The sequence below is a fragment of the Conger conger genome, chromosome 14, assembly GCF_963514075.1.
Source record: "Conger conger chromosome 14, fConCon1.1, whole genome shotgun sequence".
NCBI lineage: Eukaryota > Metazoa > Chordata > Actinopteri > Anguilliformes > Congridae > Conger > Conger conger.
In genome coordinates this window covers 11,648,013-11,671,443 of record NC_083773.1, presented here as the reverse complement: position 1 = coordinate 11,671,443, position 23,431 = coordinate 11,648,013, and the positions used below count along the sequence as shown (strand labels likewise).

At 47.8% G+C, this 23,431-nt stretch overlaps 1 protein-coding gene across 2 annotated transcripts in view; it reads right to left on the bottom strand.

Moving 5' to 3' along the window:
* Window positions 1–3,007: 3,007 nt before the first annotated feature.
* The window catches only part of shq1 (SHQ1, H/ACA ribonucleoprotein assembly factor), a 40,758-nt gene continuing 20,334 nt past the window's right edge, over window positions 3,008–23,431 (bottom strand). For both annotated transcript variants that reach the window (XM_061220625.1, XM_061220624.1), the window contains exons 10-12: window positions 22,778–22,901; window positions 17,006–17,126; window positions 3,008–4,338 (exon numbers count right to left, since the gene is read on the bottom strand). In XM_061220625.1, the coding sequence (XP_061076609.1) occupies window positions 3,537–4,338; window positions 17,006–17,126; window positions 22,778–22,901 (1,047 nt within the window). In that variant the 3' untranslated portion in view covers window positions 3,008–3,536. The remainder of the gene's footprint in view (window positions 4,339–17,005; window positions 17,127–22,777; window positions 22,902–23,431) is intronic.

Sequence of the window (23,431 nt, the reverse complement as noted above, 5' to 3'; positions counted from 1 at the left end):
GATTCATCTCTTCTCCAGGGCTATTCATCTTCTTAAGCACTGGAATCACTTTGGCTCTCACAAAGGAGAGAGACAAGATTGAGCTTTCTATTAGTATCTGGAGCAGGAGCCGCTGCCACTCGGGGTGGCTGGGGGCCATACCGTGTTCTGCGCCGGATTCACCCAAAGCCAAAGGGTGAAGACCATTTACTCAAACGTCACACCTGTATTCCAGGTCGGGGGTCATGAACTCCGGCCCTCAAATCCAAATCAGGCCTGGTTTTCCTTTCTCCAGGGTAATTACTGCTACTGATTCGGGTGGAAACGCAGGAGTTCTCAGCCCTCTAGGACCGTGAGCTGACCCCTGTTGTAGGTTGTAATAGTACAGTTCACAAACCTACACCAGCAATGGCCTTTTCTGCTTGAGAAAAAACGAAATGATTTCTTAATGATGTTGAAGGTGTAGTTATGTTAATGCTACAGCTGATTTGAGACTTTTTAACCAAAAGCGAACAGCACAGGCACGGGCTAGTTTGCCATTACCTTGAATGGTGTAGGTATAGTTTAACATTAACCATCTCTCCAGGTAATTGGAAGCTGCAGCACTTCAGTGTAGATGGCAGTACAGATTGGAAGCTTATCTCTCCAGTTAAGTGGAGTTAAAGTGGATTAGAATGTGTTTTTTTTTCATAGTGTTACTCTACAAAGCCTTGAGAGGCATTTCTCTGCAACACTCTCCCGGAGAGGACCCAATTGACGTCCTTGGCCTGGGAGATTAAAGCCCCACAGAATCAATCTCCCAGCATGCTGTTCAGCGCTGATGGAGGATGGGTGGCAGCTAGGACCAAAAGCAATCTGACACAGCAGACCCTAAAGCCAAGAGCAATTACTGCAGCGAGTCACCTGCCCACAGACGAGGGCCAATAGCGCGCCGGCCGCTCGGCAGCACCGGCCTATCTGCTCTCAGGGCTGGGAAACGACCGGGACCGCACTGAAGGGCTGGTGATGACGAGAGATGACACACGCTGCCGTCCCCAGCCAACTCGCGCACGGCCGCTCAGCTCATCCGGAACGACACCGCCACGGCCCGTAAACGTCGAGCCAGATTCCCCCTTCAAGCGCGGTGAAACACCCGGAACGATCCGCCAGCTCATCCCCTCCGCCGCGCCGCGGTTCTCCCAGGGCTCTCTGCGGAGTCCGGCTAACGGGGAAAACGGAGGCCGCTCCAGGATGAGAAAGTGCAGGGTAACCTTGCGTCGCTTAATCAATGTGAAAACGCCACGTGGGAGGACCCGGAGCCTTCCGCCGGGCCCTCAGTCAGCGGAGAACACGGGGAGGTTTAAACAGCCAGGATTTAACACTGTAGCTTAACCCAGGGGGAAACGGGGACAATTCATCCGCAGGGGACGGGGGGGATGGGGAGCAAAAACGTACCAAAGGTTAGCGATGGTGAGGAGAGATGGGGGAGGGAGGCAGCAGGACAGGGTGGGGGAAAGGTATCTGTTCTTCTTTGGAGGCCCTTAACTACACCATCCATCTCCCCATCACGATCCTTCAGAGACGATGTGCAGGGAGACCATCATTACTCCTGCTGCTCCTCACGCGGCACAGTGGGGACCTCTCATTACGCAAAGCCGCCGCACGTTACGCTGGCGTTCTCCATGGCTGCCTGCCTGGCCTCGTCGAGTGACCCAGCTGGAAGGCAGCGCAGTTTTACGGGACGCTCGAGGCTAACAGCCTGGCTCTGATAAAGCCCCTTCTCAGAACTCAATTTTTTCTTTTCTTTTTTTTTTTTGCCTTTTGTTTTGATCAATATTTCTTTATTTGGTTGCTGGATTGGATTTTGTACCACATCACATAAACAAACACTATTTTACAGAGAAAAAGGAAGTGGGGGTAGGGGAATGTTGATGCGTTTGCCAGTTTGGCTGCATCTCTGTGCATGACTTCATTTGGCTTCTGACTGCACGTTTCGACAGCGTTTGGGTCGGTGAACTGAGCCAGAGCAGCAATGTGCTGCACTGGACTGCTGTACGATTCAGAGAGCATAACTTCCCAACACACCGCATAAATGCTCAGACACAAAACTAAAAACTATAGTGCTGCCATTTCGGTTGTCCCATGCCTGTGTATCAACGCAGCTTCAGCTGCAACTGGGCGTAAGTTTTGACTGAGTTTGGCTGTTGTGTTGGAGAACACGCTAAAAGCCACTCCAGCCAAAGTCAGGCCCCACGTGAAGAGACGATGTGACCCCCGTAGGCTGAAATGGCAGTTTGTCTGCACGCGGCCTTCGGCTCATATCTCAACGCTTCGTCTCCGAGCCCTTATCTCCACAGCAAATGGCTCCCGAACGCTGCCTCCGGAGAGAGGTCGTTCATCTGCCTGACACGCGCCTCCCACTCTGTTTTCTCTGCGGCCTGGCGACGGCACAGAGGGTGGAGAGCCACGTCGAGGAGGCGCACGCCCCCGTGAATCAATCACCCCCGCACGCCACTCTCGCTGTTTAACGCCCCGATCTTCCGCCCCTAAATCAATGTGCCGTCGCCCGCCGGCTCTTCCAGACGCATTAGCGTGCGGCTCGCTAACGCGCACGCACCTGGTCGCTGCACTGTCCAACCAGAACTCTGTGAGCCGGGCAAACCACCGCATGCCTTACCAGGGCTCCAGAAAGCTGGATGAAAAAACTTTAGTAAGTTTTGTTCTGCCGTTATTCAATTTGAAGCCAGTGTTGTGCGGAGTAATTATCGCCCGGAATGTGACGGCCATTTTGTGCCTACAGTGGCTTTCCTGTGTGGAAAAGAAAAGCAGAGATGCTGAGTTATTAAAGTTCTCGTGGCTGAGGTTCAAAGTCGGCAGGGACATTTCCTGTTATTTGTTGGGTGTTCCTGTCTGATGCAGTTCCTCCCTCACTTCTGAGGATACTACGAACAGAAGAAAATGGAGGGATGTGCTCTGTCCATCAGGATGTAGAGCTCACAAGAAACGCATTTCAAGTAGTATAAAAAATCCAGTACCACACCTCACAAAGTGGCAGGCAAATTGATATAATTAAAACATTTTTAAAGACTTATAAGACACTTATAATACACCCACAGTCAATGTTTTCAGGTTGAACGGGACTAGTTATTTATATTTATATAAAAAAATAAAACCTGAAAATTGCAGCATCAATTTAGGAAATTAAAATATTACATTAAATTTCCCTTGCTTCACAAAATAGTTTCTTCAGAACAAGCATAGAAAAGTCATCTTAGACCATATTAAGGAAGGCAAAAAGCCAATTAAAACATTTATAGTATATTACACACTTCATATACAATGTAAAGTACATCTGAAGCTGTACAAGAAAAGCAAAATCACACTTTCCACTGTACTCATTAAAAGATAGAAGACAAAATTCCAAAATCCAGAGTGTCTATTTTCCCTGTTCATCACACCCTTATGTTTAGAGCATCCATTTCCAGAAGTGTGAAGCGGAGTCTGATAATTCAGTGTGAATAGTCACTCCTCGAAAGGATTCTCCGTTCTTCACCACTCTGCGCTCTTCCTCCTCGTGTTCAATCCAAACCACCGTCGTCATCATCGTCCTCATCACCGGTCGGCACCATCAGCAGGGGGTTTCTCCGAGGTCGCACCTCTAAGAAAGTCCTGGAAGGGGCGGTGTGTGCGTCTCCCTGCACTGCGGTAGTGTGAGAAGTGACTGCTCCGTCTCCCTCTCCTCTCTCCCCCTCTCCCTCCCTCTCTCCTCTCTCTACCTCCCTCTCCCTCTCTCCTCTCTCTACCTCCCTCTCCCTCTCCCTCTCTCTACCTCCCTCTCCCTCCCCCTCCCCTCTGCTCCTGGAACCTGCCCCCTCGGGCAGCCCAGAGATCCTCAGCTCCGCCTGCACTCTCTCTCCGTCTCCCTCTCCTCTCTCCCCCTCCCCCTCCCTCACTCTGCCGCTCCAGGAAGCTGCCCCCTGAGGGAGCGCAGAGATCCTCAGCTCCGCCTGCACTCTCTCTCCCAGCTCCTGGACGAGCGGGGACTGGGCGGTGTGAGCGGGAGGGCGGGCCCGGGGGGCCGGGGGGCATGATGGGACTGGGGCCGGACCCAGGGGACCTCCGGCTGCAGGCTCCCCTCCTCCCCTCCCCTCCGCCGAGGAGTCCTGGCTCTCCTCGGAGTCACCGCTGGAGGAGGAGGAGGTGGTGGAGTCCTCCCTGCTGCGGGAGCGCTGAGCTCCTCTGTCTCTGCTCCTATCCTGCTGCTCCTCCTCCACCACCAGCTCGGCGGCCCTCTCCAGCTCCGGCAGCTGCAGCCCCAGGTCGCTCTTCAGGAGGGAGGTCTTCCTCAAGGGCTCGGCCAGCGCCGTCAGCTTCTCTGCCCTGCAGGGAGAGGAGAGCAGACGCAGCGCTCAGACACGCTGTACCGTACCACACAGGGGCTATGGGTTTCAGTCCCAATCTACAGATACAAACACATCAACTCACAACAACATCTCCACAGGCAGAACGGCCTGTTCTGGGACAAAACTGTATTCATCATTTAGGATTCAACTGGAGGATCACAGAAATCTCTGGAGTTCACCGGTCTCCTGACAACACACAGCTGAAGCACCGACCTGTACAGAGAACAGCCTCCACATGTAGCTCACATGCTGTCCCGGCCTTAAAGCAGTATCTGTTTCATACTAGACTGAGCACAGCCTGACATTCTGGTGCTGCGGACCCCTCTGCACATAATGTCTCAAAACAGTTAACAACAGACAGACTGCTGCCCAAAAGCCCTGGCTAACAGAGTTAACAACAGACAAGAGTCCTGCCCAAAAGCCCTGGCTAACAGAGTTAACAACAGAGTCCTGCCCAAAAGCCCTCACTAACAGAGTTAACAACAGAGTCCTGCCCAAAAGCCCTCACTAACAGAGTTAACAACAGAGTCCTGCCCAAAAGCCCTCGCTAACAGAGTTAACAACAGACAGAGACTCCTGCCCAAAAGCCCTTGCTAACAGAGTTAACAGCAGACAGACTCCTGCCCAAAAGCCCTCGCTAACAGAGCTAGCAGCAGACAGAAACAGAAGACAATGCCTGACTCCAGAGAGAAAGTCTGGCAACCTCCCTTCTTCCCGTACCCGGGACGAGACGAACGAGGAGCTCTTAACATTAACCCTTTCCCCTCTCGTTCCCTACATATTCAGGAGCACTCGCGAAGAAAGGCCTGCTACTGTTAACCCGTTCCTGACCGAGTCTGCTTTAACGACATCACCGCGGGGTGCCAGACTGTAGCAGGGAACCCTGCTGAGGAATGAGCAGAAATAACAGCCATTGTGTGAAATGTCTGTTCTCTGCTCATTAATACAAACAGGGGGATACGGTCTCACGCTGGAGTCACACTGGGCTCTTATTCTACGGTTTAGGACTTATGCTCATCCCTGTTCAGCACAGAAGTGTGCTGGACTTCCCCTACCTTTCTGTTCAGAGGAGACTGGTGTGCGGATTTGACTAATTGTCACAGTGGGATGTTTGGGTTCGTAAGTGCTTGTAAGCAGGGCTGTGTGCTGTTAGCAGGACAGCTCCCCTGGGTGGTAATCACATCATCCCCACAAGGCTGGCGTGCTTTCACTCAATCTCCGTCAATCCCTCACGCGCGCACGCGCGCACAACCACACACACGCACGCGGCATCATTCTCTCACACGCTCACACATACGCACACGGCATCATTCTCCCACACATGCCCACACATGCATGTGCGCACGAACACACATAGACTCCAACATTCTCCCACATACAACCACACGTGCACACACACACAGGCTCCGTCATTCTCCCACACGCACACACGCACGCACACACGCACTCTCTCGGTTTCGCACCCACATGTACTCTCTTTTTCACTCACACATACGCATGCCCCCCTGTCTCTCTCTCTCTCCCTCACACACACACACACACACACACACACACACACACACACACTCTCGCTCTCTCTCTCTCTCTCCGACTCACACGTATTCTCTCAGTCTTGTTCTCTATGTCAGTGTCTCTCACACCCACTCTCAATGAGTCGCACTCAGTCGGGGCAATCTCTCAAACACACACTCACTCACGCACTCACTCACTCGCTCAAGCATTCACACACTCTCATACAATAATACTCTCACAACCTAAAATAATCTCTGACATACCAGAACGCAGCCATAATAAATTAACATTTACATTCCAATTTTCTACTCAAAATGAACGTGTTTCCAACCGTATAACCCTCTATTACTGAAAAGCTGCGAGACGTTACTGAGGCTTTCACTTGCATGCAAGTCCATTAAAATTACATGACAGCATTACACACATTATAACAACATATCCTCCAGCACGTCTGAAATGCATACATATTAATAGCCCTATAAGCACAATAGCGGTAGCCTTTGATTGACTGCAATGTAAAGAGCGGTTCCCCTGTACGGCGGGAGGGCGGGCTCATGTATAATTCATGCGGTTAATGTGGTGGATGTGGCGGAACGGAGGCGTCTGCCGCCCCGGCTTACGCGGGACAGCCGTCCCACAGGCCCCGGTCATTACCGCCTGACCCCCGGGGGTCACGACCCCGGCCCCCGCCCCGACCCCGGCCGATTCAGCGGGGAGCGGAGAGAGCAGACTCGCGAAGGAGCGATTGGCCGCTCCCCGCGCTTCAGTAAAATGACCTACCGCTGTGGGCCTGAGAGCCTTTCCATTACGGAGCGCGCTCCATACGCGCTGACAAAAGGGCGGCTGGAACTCGCTGGAGCTCGCCGGAGTCACACAAAGGACCGCACGTTCGGTTAAGGCCTTGTGAGATTCGTGAATGTTACTCAGTTGCTAGAAGAATGGCAGCAGTGAACACGTTTAAAAAAAAAAAAAAAAAAAGCTATGCAATGCCACTGCTTGGTTTTTAAAATGAAAATTTTAAGAATCTGGATCACCATGACAACCGAAGTAAAGCATAATGCCACCCCGAGCTTTCTTTAGCGCTAGTCTACAGCACTCTCAGGGTTAGTGGTGGCATCTGTGTGAGCTCACTGTGTGTGTGTGTGTGTGTGTGTGTGTGTGTGTGTGTGTGTGTGTGTGTGTGCGCCTGCAGTCTCTCACAAGGGAGGATAATTTATTAGAAAAAATGGAGAAGAAACCAAATCAAAATCAGTTCCAAAATACAACTCTGAGGGGAATAATAAAATGAAGCGACTAATTATCCAGCTTGCCTCAGCCTTCTCCTGAGGAATCTGTCTTATCAGGAGCTCGGTCTGCACAGAGACAGCAGGGAGCAACAACGCTGCGGTCCGTCCGCTCTCCCGCCCGGAAAGAGCCGGAACATCTCCGCTTCCACCTCAATAACCCCCGAAGACTCCCCTGATCCCTGCCTCCCGGGCAGCGGCAGCTCGGCCCCAGCGCCCGAGTGGAGTGGCCCCAGCGTGGGGGGCCAGCGCTGCGGTGGAGGAGGAGGCTGAAGGCCCCCCCACCCCGCCCGGAGGAATTCCACTTCAAAGCGCGCTCTGTTCGCGCTCCCCGTGGGAAGTCATTATTCAGTTAGAGCTGCCGCCGTGCGCTTGCCTCCCAGCTCCCAGCTCCCGTCTCTCTCTCTCGCTCTCTCTCTCTCTCTCTCCGGCGTGGTGGGAGAAGCGCTGTCCGCGGCGAGGACAAAGGCTCCTTTCGGGCGAGAGGGAGAGCGCTCCGGCCCTTCCCGCGCGCCCACCGCGACGTCGCTTCACTAACCGGGGGGGAGAGAGAGAGAGGGCGTGCGAGAGTCCCGGCGGAGACGTTTTCGTCTGGCCCTGAGGGAACGGGAGAGGTCTGCCCTGAGGGAACGGGAGAGGTCTGCCCAGAGGGAACGGGAGAGGCCTGCCCAGAGGGAACGGGAGAGGCCTGCCCTGAGGGAACGGGAAAGGTCTGCCCGTCCGTCGCGCAATCTCGGCCAGCAGACGAGTGGCTCGATCCTTCCTTTCCAAACAAAGATCTGAACCGGTTCTGCCGTATAATCAGACAGTGCTTGTGTCAGCCTCTCATCTGGTGCATCAAATTCCACCTAATTCCCCTCATTCATTTCAAAGGCCTGACAGCAATGCACAGATCAGTCTTATAACAGTTATTACCAGGGGTCATTGGAAGGCTATCGGTTGTTTAATATTAAAACCAGGCAATCCCGTTTGCATTTACAGATAGATTCACTAACAGAGTCATGCTACTGAATAATTCCAGATGAAACGGGAACAGTTACATAAATGTAATAACTGCCTAGTCAAATAATAGACTGTCAGCAGTTAAATGCTTCATTATAAATCAGAATCTTCTGAAGTCAGTGAAAAATCATAATTAAATAAACCAGTTCCAAAAGTGGTGATCACGCTCCCTGATGGTAAAGACCTAAGGCAAACGGACAAAATGAACAGTTGACAAGCATCTGTCTTTTTCAGGCACAGCTAATGACAGTCATTCTAGGCTAACCTGCTCTGATAATCGGGGCCCCTGCCTGTCAATCACCGGTGTGGTACGGTATGACTCTATTGGATAATGATCCGGTTGCACTGATGTTTCATGTGCAGAGCGCGGTGCGGGAGGCAGCTAGCCTGGCCGCCTAGCGGGCTCCGCGTGACAGAGACGAGGCGGTTCAGCTGGCGTGCTGTGCTGCGCCTCGTTAGCTCCCCCATTTGGAAGGCAGCCATCGGGAGGCATGCGCGCTGTATTCAGCGGCGTTTGTGTGTCGTTAGCGCAGAGGAAGTGGATAATGAGGCGCTTGAAAGGACGACGCGGTGGCTTTTTCTCCTGTGGGGCGGTCGCGGCACCGAGGCATTTGACGCCCCGGTCTTCCTCGCCCGCGGTTTTTGGCAAGATGGCCGTCTCCGGGGTGGGATGGTTACCTCACGACACAAAGCACACAACACTCGCAGCGGCTCTGAACGATAGTTACCCCAGCGAGCTGACTCACTCTGGAGTGAGTGCCCACAGAGTGATTTAGAGACACTCGCCCCACAAAAGAGGCGATTGAGGGCACTGGAGAGTGAGCGTGTGTGGAGGACTGCCCAGACCCCCTGCACAGCTCTGGCAGTGGGAGTATGGGGGGGGTAGGGGGACTCAAGTTGAACATCGAATGTTGAGCAGAAATAGCAGCCATTGTGTGAAATGTCCGTTCCCTGCTCATTAATACGAACAGGGGGATACGGTCTCACGCTGGAGTCACACTGGGCTCTTATTCTACGGTTTAGGACTTATGCTCATCCCTGTTCAGCACAGAAGCGTGCTGGACTTCCCCTACCTTTCTGTACAGAGGAGACTGGTGTGCGGATTTGACTAATTGTCACAGTGGGATGTTTGGGTTCGTAAGTGCTTGTAAGCAGGGCTGTGTGCTGTTAGCAGGACAGCTCCCCTGGGTGGTAATCGCATCATCCCCACAAGGCTGGCGTGCTTTCACTCAATCTCCGTCAATCCCTCACGCGCGCACGCGCGCCCAACCACACACTCACTCTCACAATGTTGAGCGTCGCAGTGGGGCTACATCTGCATGAGTTAGCAGGAGTCGGTGAGTCTACCGAGACTTCCCTTTGTTCGGCATGGCAGTGCACTTACACTCCACTCTGTGCCTACAACACAGGGAAATGCTTACGCTGTCTCTGTAGGAGCAGAACTATTATAGTTCAGTATGTGTGCTGCATCGCACATGCAGTCTGTGTACAACGCACAGAAGCTGTTAGCCCGTCTCTATAGGCCCACCGCCACGTCTCTGCTATGTATGCGGGCTACATCACACATACCGTCTCAGTGCCTGATAGGAAAGTACTGTTTACAAAGAGACCACAGGATCCCTGCCAAAGCTGCAGATACTACATGGAGACGTGGTCTCCTGTAGGCAGAGAAAAAACTGCAGGTAAAGAAAAACAGGCACATAGATCTTGTTTCTGTTGAGTCTGCAGCACACGCACACAGGTCTCCCATAGCTGCAGATACTAAATGCACACAGGGTCTCCCATCTGTGGGTAGACAGAAACAGGCACAGGTTGAGTATCTGTGGATACAGACAAACAGGGACATGTTGAGTATCTGTATGCACATAGAATCGGGCACATTTCTAGGTCTGTAAAACGGGCACGTGCTCCGTCTCCGTGGGAACAGCGCACACAGACAGGTCGGTGGTCTCCACAGACACAGCGTGAGTCAGCAGTCTGTGTTCCCGGGCACTCAGACGCTGTGCGAGAGACAGGATCAGAGTGCGGCGGGAGGAGTGTGTTAATCAGACTACGCTCGCTCAGGGACCGTCCATCTGTCAGCATCTCCCTCCCGAGACGGCCGCTGTGCCGCCTCTACCTCCGCGTCGCGTCCGTGCGGAGACCGTCTTTATTACTTCTGACAAACTGCGACCATCTATTCAGACCTTCTCCAAGTTATTACACTAAATTCCCAACATACGCCACGGAATCTTTAATACTCGTTTATTAAAACTGTAGGCTTGGAAGTCTATTGCCTGGGAAGGTAGTTATTAAGGCTTTTCAGCTCAAGACTAGAGTATACAGTACCATATTCACCTATACAATGGCACTCATCCTCGTAAAAGGAGCTATAATTAACGGCTCTTAACCTTTTACTTTAAGGCTAAACGACATATAATGAACACCCGTCAGAGAGGAGAGACGGTAGGCTTTCGACTATAGACACAAAGTATGGCAATGCAGTCATGTCAGTCATTTCAGTCTAGCCAGAAAAACGGTCAGAGAAATCACCAAATCCTCAATGATCCATCAGCTGAAGAACAATATTTCAAATATCGAGGGACAATAAAAAAAAGAACCTGAACAAACAACATGCTCTCTGTCCTGTCAATCATTTCACAGTATTTCTTTCTTTTTTGACTATTCTTCAGCAAAAAAAGTATATATGGACAGCTAGCCGTCTGAAGAAAAGCCGTGGGGTATCACACTGACAAAGTAAATTTGGGGGGGGGTAAATAAAATGGACAATAAAGAGACCACCTACTCAAAGCAGCAGGCCTTTGACCTCTGCAAGCTCACAGACAACCTTCGCTAAACAAAACACTGTCGACACAAATTTCTCAGAAGGTAGGCCTGTCTGCATTCTGGAGCATCAGAAACTTCCAGTGTGTTCTGTTGGCAGACACACTCACAAACAGTAACCCAGGCTTTACACACATTACAACAACAGCAAAGGACAAAAAGAAACGCAAGTACACGGATGGCATCGACTAGACGTTTTCCCAGTAGCAATATTAATTTTAAAGCAACAATAACGAGGCAAACAGACCCTATCAACACATTTATAATGTACGAGACCTGGAGTGAGAAAAAACATTTTCATAAATGACATTCCAATCACAATTCACATGAAATGTTTGGAGCTCCCAGTCCCTCACACAAGCTATACTCAAATGGGTATTTTTAGAAATAATAAATGCGCTGTAAAAGAAGAAATTAGGCCCTGGGTTTCATAAGCACAGAGCCTCAATAAGGCCATGGGATTGTGAAGAGCTGTGGCAGAATGCTTCACAAACTCAAACGGCAGAGGAAAATATGATTCAATTTCGGTGCAGCCGAGACACTCAAGGTGAGTGCACTTTTACTGGACCTTGTAGTCAGGAACAGCCAATTAACAGTTAATATGCAAAAAGAGTATTATACAATACAATACCTGAACATGTGCTCACCTGCTTCCATAATTTCACAATAACCAATCAGTGATAAGCCCCCCTACTAGAAGATGCCCCAGTGTTATACCAAAGGTAGATGAAGACCATTTCCCAGCCAATCTCTCAGCATCTGCGCTCAAACCCTACAAACACACATTCTACCTTTCCCACCGCACTTAAGGCGAGGTTAAATGCGTGAGGACGATGAAGTTCTCTCCGAAGGTGACGGCAACACAAAGCTTTATTTAACCTCTGACCCCGCCACCCTGGGGGCCCTTGCTGAGAGCGGGAGCAGTCCCTTGGAGACCCCCGGGCCCCCCGGGGTCATGCCGGGATCTGGAAAGCACTTTACCGAGCATTGTCGGAAGGACAAGGCGAAGTTTCGGTGGCAGGGAGACCACCTTCAGACCCTCCCGCTCCCATGCTTAAACAGCTTAATTCTCTCCCTGGTTGCCATGGATTTGGGCAGGAATTCAATTGAGCATTAATGACTGTGTAGACAGCGATGAAGGAGAAGTGCTGAGAGCCAGGAGAATAGATCGCTGGAGAGCCGAGAGGCCCGCTGTTTCACTGCGGTACAGTTTCAGACTAGAAGCTAACCGGCTTTGCTTCTCTGGATGAGGGAAGTGTACACTGGCTTCACTCCAACCTCTCTGAAGGAGGGGGGAGGAACGACAGATCATGAAAAGCATGTAACTTCATCGCTGTAATCTAGCAACAGTGCACGGGATGTTGTCTATACATAGTATTACACAAAGCTCTTGAAGTCAGGCAGGAAGCTGAACAGTAGTTTGTTCATCAGGTCAATGGAATTTGAATTCTGACAGCAACCGCCGTAAAAAGACGCTGATGGTTTACTTTCTTTTCTTTTCAGGTTCGGCAGAGTTTGCCGTTTGACAACTGTTTGCCAACAGATTTTTTTCATGCCATTGGAAAACAAAACAAATAAAAATAAGATGAATAGACCCTGATGTGTATTCATTTCTGGGTTTCAAACACATATGAAATAACTACTGGAAAATCATGAAAGAACACCGACAGAGAAAGCACGATGGCAGAGCTTCAGTGACACTGACTGTGGGTGATAATTCCACACGAGGCACGTGTGTTTTTACTGGGAGGAGAGAGGAGGAGAACAGCACTGCTGGGGGCTTGTGGAGAGACAAAGCTGTTACAGTAGCTCTCACTGACCCACCAGTCTCACAGAAGTCTTTGAATGAAGGAGGATCAACTGTGACCTAGGCATCCTAGCGACATTTGAGAGATTACCTCCCATTACCTTTTCCCAGTTAGAAGAGTTTTGTGGATTCCAGTACTACTGCCAGTGATGCAGCTTTGACTCTGACTCTTTTTCACAATTCCATTACAAAACTGAAGCAAAGCACATCAGACAGCAGTGCACTGGTTTCAGCTTGCCTATTGCAGGCATTCTGCACTGAAAACGTTCAGCTGAGCCCTTCTCAGATGTGACAATCCGGTCATCTCCGCCACAGCCTTACAAAGAAACCCTACTGATGAGAATTTCAGGTGAATGCTATCGTATGCTAATGCTAGCTTATGGGAACAGTCGAGCAACACAAAATCCAGATATCATGAAAACTGAATTTCAAGGAGCATTGCAATGCAAATGGTCATAATGCAAGCAGTTAATAGCCATTTTATCACTAAAATCGAGTTCTGAAAAGATTAACGGCAGGGGTCAGCCCGCTTATGAATGGCAGACCGAAAGGGAAATCAAGCAGGCTGTTGATTGAAATGTCGGCCCAGCCTTTCACAGTGGGAGATAAAATTAGATTAGAAGCCACTAGCAGGATAACATCGCTGGAGGGAAAAAGACTGTCGGGAGAGGAATTTAAGTTTTAACATGTTGTACAGGAGTGTCGTCCTGACAGTGTGTCTTGGGTATGGGTACCGATAATTAACAAGCTGGGTACAGGCTGCTAATTAACAGGAGGGGACAGTGCGCCAGTGCTTTTTTTGGTTATCAACAACATGACCTCAGAACGAGGACAGAAAGATTCTCAGCTGCACAGAACAATACATCTCTGAACTGGCTTCATGACTTCTTCACATGCCAAAGGATTCAAATGAAGTCGATTAATTATTCATTATTAATGCCCATTTACTGGCAATTGCCTGAAGACAACCTCAAGGAGGATGTGGATTGTGGAAAGTAAGCTTTCATCCACAGGACTGAAAAACTGGTGAGAAATCGCTCCACCAAGATGTAATGGCCTAAAAAACTATATATATATACATACATATATATACACACACACAAGTAAATATATAACAATAGTGCATATGCGTTCCCTCTGGTTCTTAAGGAGACCACTTCATAGCCTACTTGCTGGGCATTTCAGTGAAGGGTCCAGGCCGGGGCGTATATCACGGTGACACCTTTACGATGCAGTAAATTTGAGAGCCGGGTCCCAGCAGACACGAGGACTTAAGGAGCATAAATGCCAGGGGGACAGCTGGGAGTCGCTCCATCATCTGCCAGGAGAATGTCTCGTCATGCCGGCGGCCATCTCAGGGGGCTTGATCACGCCTATGGGTCGGCCGGTGAGCCAACGCAAACCTCATATAGGGACTATCTTACAACTCATCTACGACTGCAACCAGCTCCCCGAGATGTTGAACTTATTGAGCTGGGAAGGGGAAAGTCCCTCCCGAGAGTATATCGAAAACTGACAAGAATGATGTTTACACATTCTGTCACTGGAGCAGACAAAATAGAAGTATGTGGCAGTTTTTTTTTGTGTTTGGTTTTTTTTTCCATAGGCTTGTCAAAATAGTGGCTTAGGAATTTTCTTTAAACAAAGAAACAAAAAACAAACAAATAAAATGCATCTTAAAAATGCAGTTTTTGATCACCAGTAAAGTTGAAGCAAAGCCGAGGTGGCCGTTACAGGATAGAATGGGGTTTATAATATGATACATGTAAGGGTGCTAGCACTGAGGAGAAGCTCCTTTTCATCTCTGTGTTCTTGGCGGACAGGAGCGGAACCCGGTGTGGTGGTCTGCTGCTGTAGCCCGTCAGCTTCTCGGCTTCATGCACGTCCACACACCACTTTTATAAACCGCTTTTTATGTGAGCTCTTGTGGACTTTTATTCAGCTTGAAAGAGTCTGCCCATTCTCCTCTGACCGCTCTCATAAACAAGGTGTTTTTGCCCTCGCTGGATGTTGTTGTTTTTCGTACCGTTCTCTGTAAACTATAGAGACTGGAGTGTGGGGAAAATCCCAGGAGGGCAGCAGTTTCTGAGACGCTGAAACAACCACGTCTGGCACCAAAAATCACACCACAGTCAAAGTCGCTTAGATCACGAATCTTGCTCATTTCTAATGCCTGGTCAAACAACAACTGCACCAAAAGAGTGTATACAAGTACTGGAATAGGGACACAATTTCTGTTGTTTTGGCTCTGTACTCCAAGCCATTGGATTTGAAACAAATCAATGGATATGAGGTTAAAGTGAAGACTGTCAGCTGTAATTTGAGGACATGTACATCCATATCAGATGATCCATGTGGGCATTACAGCATAGTTACAATACAGAAAAATCAAATAAAATTCAAAACTGAACATGCACAGTGAAATAATTAAATCCATTGGCTTGTTTTCAGAAGCACCCAGCAGGGACATAAAGATGTGCTGATGTAATCTTGGGGGCACTGTGGCCACAGTCTGCTCAAAGGTAGATAACGCACAAACTGAATGAGCTGTCAATAGCTCTCCAGAAACATCTCTTCTAAAATGATTTTTAAGGAAAACAAGCCTTGCTGAACTTGACCACTGCAAGCATTTGCTTTCCATGACATCCATGAACTTAAGTTATGACTGCGCTCGGGGAATTAACTGAAAGCACGGCATGCAGTACTTCCTGAGCCTTTCCCCAGAGTCAAATAACAGAAACGAGGGATTCCAGAACTTTCTCATATAGAGCAATCTTATCTAAAGGTCAGAAACCATTTGTATTTTTTCCTCTAAGGTTTAAAAATAATTCAGGAACACTGGAGCAGGAGAGGTTTTAAAAACGATTCTGAAGATGATGTTACATGCGCGTTTGAAAAATAACATGGTGTAGTGCAATCCAGACAAGGGCTGCACAATATATCGTATATTGATTGTCATCAAGATATAAACATGCGAGATGAACACATCGCAAAAGACTACTTGAACTGCCATGATATAGCACTTATTTAAATTGATGTTGTTAAATGAATTGACTGATTGTTAATGTGAAATTTGTTCAATAAAAGCATGTTCAAAACAATGTATTTAATTGTTTTATTCACTGGGCATAGGCTATTGCTGCTTTTTGCAAAAAACTACTTCAGCAAATTAGTCTCTGTGTTTCTCTTTTTGTCTGGGATCTCTGTTAGCAGTATACCTAAAGCAGAAAGACATTGGAACTGAGCACACACAAATATCTGTTTATTTATTCCAAGTCATATTGTCATTGCATTAATCAACAACACTATTGCGTATAGATTTTTACGATATTGTTGGTATACCGTAAGGCAGCAGCATTGCCTGCACTGATTGATTAAAGGCTGGTTGCTGACAGCCAACCAAAGTCAGAAGGGACCGGTCCAGCCTGTCTGTTCAAGAACAACTAGAATATCATACCAGCTCAGCCAACAGTTTGGCAGTCTGTACAGTTTGTAGTGGCTTTAGCACACCTAACAGGCAAATTTAAAATTCAGACCACAGCCTGGGAATTTATACATGTTTTATTAATTAACTTTTGAGGCATATTCTGTCCAGAGAATATAGATTCACCAGAAAAAGAGAAGAAAAAAAAAAGAAAAGGAAAACCCTCCATGGAATCTCTGCCAGACCCTTTATCTGCCTCTGGGCCCAGGGCCTACAATATCAGGCTCACATTTTTCAGTCCAGCCATGAACATACGGACCCATAACTCCCGCTGAACCCCGGCCAGCTAGAAAGCATACCTCATTACTGAATTATGTTCTCGCAAGCCCCGTTTTTAAACATGCGAGCGATTATAATATATGGACACGGGTGAGGACAGAGGCATGGATGTAATAACATTTCTGCTGAAGCTAAACAGAGCACTTCAGTTTTCTAGCAGAACCATAAGTGAGAACTGTAACAAGGAAGGGTGCACGTGCACACAAGTACATGCAGACATGCACATACAGTTGCAGATTGTGAGCTCAGTGTATGGAATAGAAAAACAATCTCAGCACAAACAAAGAGGCTGTGAGGGAATTCTCTAGCTTTTCTGCCCATAGGCCCACTACAGTAGGGATGTATTTCAAATGGCATTTACATACCAACAATCGGCAAGAAAGTTGTATCATGGGAAATGTAGGTCAGGAATTGTAGTTCTTAAGTAAAGACATTGTAATGAACAGAGACTTACTTGACTCGTTGAATCCAGACACAGTAGTCAGTGATGTAGAGGTCGTTCAGGATGTAGGCTGGATCATTCTCCCTGAAGATTTTGTGAACATCAAGCAGGCACTTCAGGACACAAGCCTTCCCTGGAAATGGAAGGGAATAAACAGAAATAAAATATTACAGGAATGCCAAAAACACCTCATTTGTAATGGAGCTATTCTTCAATTTTTCACATACAGGAAAGAGGCAGGTAATCAGCATCACACCATTTGTCATTTTGTCAGAAAAAGAAAAAATATGTAAATATATTGCACTGCTGATTATTTTATGAAAATACATTTCTCCCCTTCAAAATGTAATTTATTGTGAACTAAAGGACAATGCCAAAATTTTAAAAGTAAAAAAGAAAACTTCTATTAGCACTTTGTACTTTGCAACATTGAGCAAACAAACTAATTGGGTGGAGGGGGGAGGGTAAGCAAATGCTGGTCTGAAATTATAAGAAAAAGTGAATTAATTACAATTATCGCCAACATTTATATTAATTTAATTTTAATTGTCACCGCTTATCAAACCTTTATGTCTCCCATGACTTCACACGACTTTGTTTCAGAAAAGGCTCAAACCCTTACTCTAAAGTGTGTGAAGCACCTGCAGTATAGGATTGGACATACAGTTTTCCGCAGAAGCAGACAGAAAACCTACGATAAAGCCAACAGAATGATTATGAAAGCCTCCTACACTCAGGTCAGGTCAGCAGAAGTCTTTCCTCTGCCCATACAACGTACAACACTGACAAGGTTATTAACTGGAATTCTCCTCAAAACTAACATCGGACTTCCCCCATAACCACTCTTAAATTTCGGCATGTAGGTTATGTCAAACAGCAGTAACAAATATAGTTACATTTATGAGCGCTAGTCTTGAAATATGATCATTTCCAAGGGCTCAAATTTTATACCTTGGTTCCGAAAGTCAGACTTTACAACCACCGCTGTATTCTGAACAACAGCCAAAAGACTGCTCGACGTCAATGGGCTATTTTTGAACGGCAGACAGGTATCAATCACGTCATACGAGACGGCCTGCGTATTTCACACAGAGGTCGAGCCAGGTGTCGCCGGGACGCCGCCCGGCTCGTAAATAACAGGGGGAGATGCCGCTAGCGGGTCCAGAAAAACAGCAGTTAGTGTGACCGCGGCTCTGCGCCACCTCATTGTTCCACATCCTTCCTACGAGCGCAAGGCCCAGGCAGAGGCGCAAAGCGGGGTCAACACCCTGTCCACCAGCCCTCACCTACAGTAACAATGAGCAGAAGAAGAAACGCCGCACATTATAATGACCGTGGAAAAGGCGAGGGCCCGAAAAAACACCACCGTTTCCCCGGAGCCCCTTTCCCAGCTAAGCATTAACAACCATCTCACTGCCAGTCACAAAATGGCTGAAAGGTGTTCAAGCCTGAAACTTTCATCCTAAAATATTCCATATATTTACGCCCCGAATACACAGAATATGTTAAGAGGCATAAATATTTCAGGCTGTCTTGAGAGGAGTGATGCATTTTTGTTTTTACTTGTGTCCAGGAATCAGGGCACACAAGGTTTGATTCTTCGGACACGAGTCACGGAGTTTACCTTTAACCTCTGAATCTGCATTTAAACACGAGCAAACAAACCTCGGAGGAGCCGAGTCCAAGGTATCACTTAGCGTTGACACACCGCCGTTTTCCGAAAACAGGGTTTTGGAAACGGGCCTCCGCTGAGACGCTATTGGCTGGGATGGTCCGGGGAGGGACTCAGGGCGGGGAGTAGATCCTCAGACGGCCACAGAATTAGCTGGCGGTGGATGGAGGCGTTCCAGCCCTCTGAAAACAAACACTGCTCTCTGGCTGAGGAAAACCTTACGCAAACATTTGGTTCCCATTTACGCAGAGCTCTCGCTCCGAGCCCAGAGAGCTCGCTTCCAACTCCAGGACTGGCAGCGGGACTCCAGAAATCCAAACTGCTCCGTCCGTCCCTCAAGGTTCTGCTTTTCCCTCTCGCCCTCCCTCCCGCTCTCTCTTTCTCTCTCTCTCTCGCTCTCTCTCTCTCTTTCTTTCTTCCCTCGAGAGCTATAACAAGCGGGTTTTGTTTCATCACCGGCCCGGAGAGCCGGGAGTCTGCAGTGACTGTTTCTCTGGCTTTGATGACAAGTTGGAGGCAGTTAATCATGCCCAGGAGAGCCCAGGGGAAGCAGCGCAGAGAGAGGCAGCAGACTAACCAATCCCAGCCCGCTCGGCTGCTCCCTGACCGGCCGTGTTTACTGGCCCCCAACATCCACTCCGCCGCATGCAGTACGACCCGCGCACCAAAGCGCTAACTATTCAGCTGGGCCTGCAACCTCAAGGCAGGAGTTTAAACTACCGGGTGTGGCAGTGGCATTTACCCTTGAGCGGCGCACCGAACCTGAATGGCTTACAAAGTTGCTCTGGGTTAAAAGAAATGGAAATGCGAAAGTAAAAAAGCTCTGGGGATGTCAACTCCCTCTTAAAAACCACCACCTCAAAGCGTGGGAATGACGAGGTTGAGCTCCGAGTGCCGGCTTCACGAGTCGGGTACAGTACAGGCCGAACGCACGACTGCCATTGTGGACACAACACTGCCCACCGCCTGCAGCTGGGAGCCGGTCTGTCAGGACACAGCAGATTAACTCTTTACCTAATGGCAGTGCGGCTGGCTGCTACAGTAACAGCATGTTCAGTTCTGTCTCGGGGAGCGGGGAACAGACGGTCTCTGCTGCTGCCAGGCGACCGCGAGACGCTCTTCTGTAGCCAACCACGCAAGAACACCATACGTCTTCACACTTTCTCAGACAAGCTGGCCTCATCAATATGGCCCTCTCCGGGTAAATACACAACAACCAAACCTTAACCCGCTGTTGGCGTTTCTTATGACCGGACGAGTGACAGATTAAACGGTCCAAGTATAGACCAGGAGGCACCAATGTTTAACTCAAACCATTCAGTGCATCTGAAGCAGAAAGGACAGCTATCAACAACTGACACAACTTTAATCCACTTAATAAGAAATGACAGAGACAATGGCATGTGAGCGAAGGCATACTTTGTTCCAAATGGTGAAGGAAATCTGAGGAAAGTAAAGTAAAAAAAAAAAAAGCAACAAAAAAAAACCTGGAGAAACTTCTCAATCTCAACACTCACGATCACCAGCTGTCAATCTCTCTATCCATCTCTCAGCCCGATTGGTCAAGGCCACTTACCGGCAGGCTGCCAGTGCTCCTTGAAAATAGCTGAAGCGCTGCCAGAGAGCTATTCAAATATTTACTCCTGTATAACATTTCCTCAAGGCTTTACCCTACAGTAGTGTGCAAAAGTCTGAGCACCCCTGGTCAAAAAGCCTTTTACAATTAATATCAGAGTGAACAGAAGCAAACCTCTAAATGGTACAACGTTAAACATGACACATTTCTTCACATTTTAAAGTATGATTACTTTATTTATTATAACTTTTTACAGTTTCAAAATAATAAAAAAAAGGAAAAAGGCCCAGTGCAAAAGTTTGGGAAGCCTGTCAGTTAGTAGTTAGTAACTCCTCCTCAGGCAACTATAACAGCTTGTAAATCTGGTCTAATCTTTTTTTTAAAGGAACAAAGAATAATCCAAAAGGGTTCCCAAACTATTGCACAGGGCCCTTTTCCCTTTTAATTACTTAAACACATTAAAAAATGAATTGCTTTAAAATTTTCAGGAAGGTCTCAGGTTTAATTCTGTGCCGTTTGCTTTTAATCACAAACAGATTCACCGTAACAGGCATTTAACAAGGGGTGCCCAAATCTTTGCACCCCACTGTACACTGGGGTATTAACGCATTAGTTTCCTTAATATCACTAAATGTTTGCTTTTCACAGCTACTTAACTGAAACACTCATGCATTGGACCACTAGCTTGTTTTCCCCACAAGAGAAATTAATTACAGAATAACCACTTCAGAAACAGCCACCCAGTTACTCTACCTGGTTAAGCAAGAATAAAGCCGCCCAGACAATTATGTGTACAAACACAATAATCACAAATGTGATTTAGCACAAACAAATAAACAAATCAATGCATACAGGTGTCTGCTAATTCCACTGTGTCTGGCAATTTGTAATTACAATGAAAATACAAATTCAAAGAAAAAAAAATTGCATTCGCTCTAGAATGAAAAACAGAAACTGAAGTGTTTCAAAAGGCATAGAGCGATATAAAAAATAGCATGGCAGGAGAACATGGATGGATGCCCCTAGCGTTTATGAATCATTTCAGTGCTTAGCTGGAACATTCAAACATCTTCCCTGGGGTTTGTACAGAAACACTTTGACTTATTCCAGAAATCTCCGCCGTTTTGTCAGAAGACAAAATAAAAAACAAAAATAAGAAACACAGGAGAGTTGGCTCATCCCTGCAAACACACTCTCAGCTTCCTCCTTAACTCATTTAAGACTGCACATCTACATGAAGCGCAGCGATGCTAATCCCTGGCTTAAAAGCCATTCATTTGCTGACAGTTACTGGAGTTAAATCAACATGAGCTGGATCATTTGACTGAAGATGTTCTAGACGCGTTTAAACAGCAGAACCTTCATCTTGGTTTTGATCTGAAGATTTAAAGATTACGCTCCACTCGCAAATATCAAAGCAAACAGGTGTCACACTACAAATCTAGTCTTCATGCTTCTAGGAATCGGAGAACAACATTGATTTAGTACACTGTTTACTGTTACAACCAGGTTATGACACTGATGGAGGCAAATGGCAATAATCATCTTTAACAGTAATCAATAAGAAAATAAAACCATCTATGATATATACAGAATTCAGCCAGAAATTAAAATGCTTGCATCAGTAGCTTTTACACTAAACCAATCTGAGGGGCACGGTCACAAAAAAAAAAAAAAAGCAAAGTCATGATTTACAGCACCATAGATCCCGACATCCATTTCCGCTTCAGTAGGAAGGGAAACAGCATCTAAATTAACCTGCCAATTCCCCGCTAGAAAAGCAGTTACACAGGTGCATTCTTCAGGTTATTCTTCCAGTTGAACAGAATGAGCCAACAGTTTGCCAGCAAGCACTTAAACAACGCTGAATCACTCCCTTGACACAAAATTCTATTGGCCGAAAAAGGAGGGAGAGATAATACAAGCTTAATGAAGTTCTGCCAATGACTGCATGGCCACTGGAGTATAGCAAACAACTCCAGGGAGTGCCACCGTGAGTTAATGGTCGTCTAAGCCAAGAATAACCGGCAATGCAAATTCGAAAAAGGAAAATATATTTTTCCATTTCAGGCTTCATAAGGTAGAAACAAAATGAGTAAGGGAGTGATTTTGTAGAGTTCATCGTGCATTCCCTTCTCATATAGCAGGGTACAGGGAATATGGGGCTGCTGGTGGTGTTGGTGGATGGTGGATAAATGCGGATACATACGACCCTCATCATCAAGAGTTGAGTGAGGGAATCTAATCTAAAGCAGCACCGAGAAGCGCCGGCATACCTCTGGGTGATGCACGGCAGCCATTTTGCACTTGAATGCACACCATATGTCTGCTGCAGCGGAGGGGCGATGAATTATTTAACCAATAAAGCGAAGGAAAGATTATGGGAACGAGACTGAGAAATCCAGGTTTGGCAATCGGCCAGCATGACAGAGGGGGAAGGGGTGGGGAAGGGGGTTTGGCACCGCTGGGCTCTTTCCGGTGTTGTCGAGTCACGGGGGTACAGAGGGGCTGTTAAACATCAGGAAATTCCACCGACCTGAACGGAGAATGAGCGCGGCGTCTTTGATGGCGGCGGTGACCAGTCCAAAGTGCCTGTGCAGCGGGTAGCATAAAACCCTCCTCCCGAACGACACCAGGACCTCCTGCACGGAGCTGTAGGTCTGAAAGGAGAAACAGTTTTAAAAAAATAAAAATAATAAATAAAAAAATAATAAAAATAAATAAACTGTGCAAAATAGACAGTCTAATGCCATGACTTCGCCGCAGAACAAACACGGCTTGAACCTGCCCAATTAGACCAGGGAACCCGGAGAGAAAACCTTGCCCGAAAGAAAGCAAGGTGTTCCGCCAGCTGCCTCCTAAACAGAGAGCCAGGCTACCCGGCTCCTAATTGCAGTCATTTATAAAGTAATTACTCCTAACGACCCTTTTATGATTGGGAAAACAGTCTGAGGAACCCCTAAACAGCACAACTGCCGGTTTATTTGTTGGTGGTCTTTAATCTCCGTGTTAATTCCGAGGGTGTTCTTTCCCGTGACAAACACAAAGGACGGCCCAGGGAGGGCTTTAGCCGTGTCAAACTTGTCCGTTGATCTTCGTTCACTTGTTACAAGCGCTCCCTGTCCGGCAGATGTGTCCAGTGTGGCAGGTGAAGAGGGAGAGGGATGTTGTCGGATGTAGTGGGAGGAGG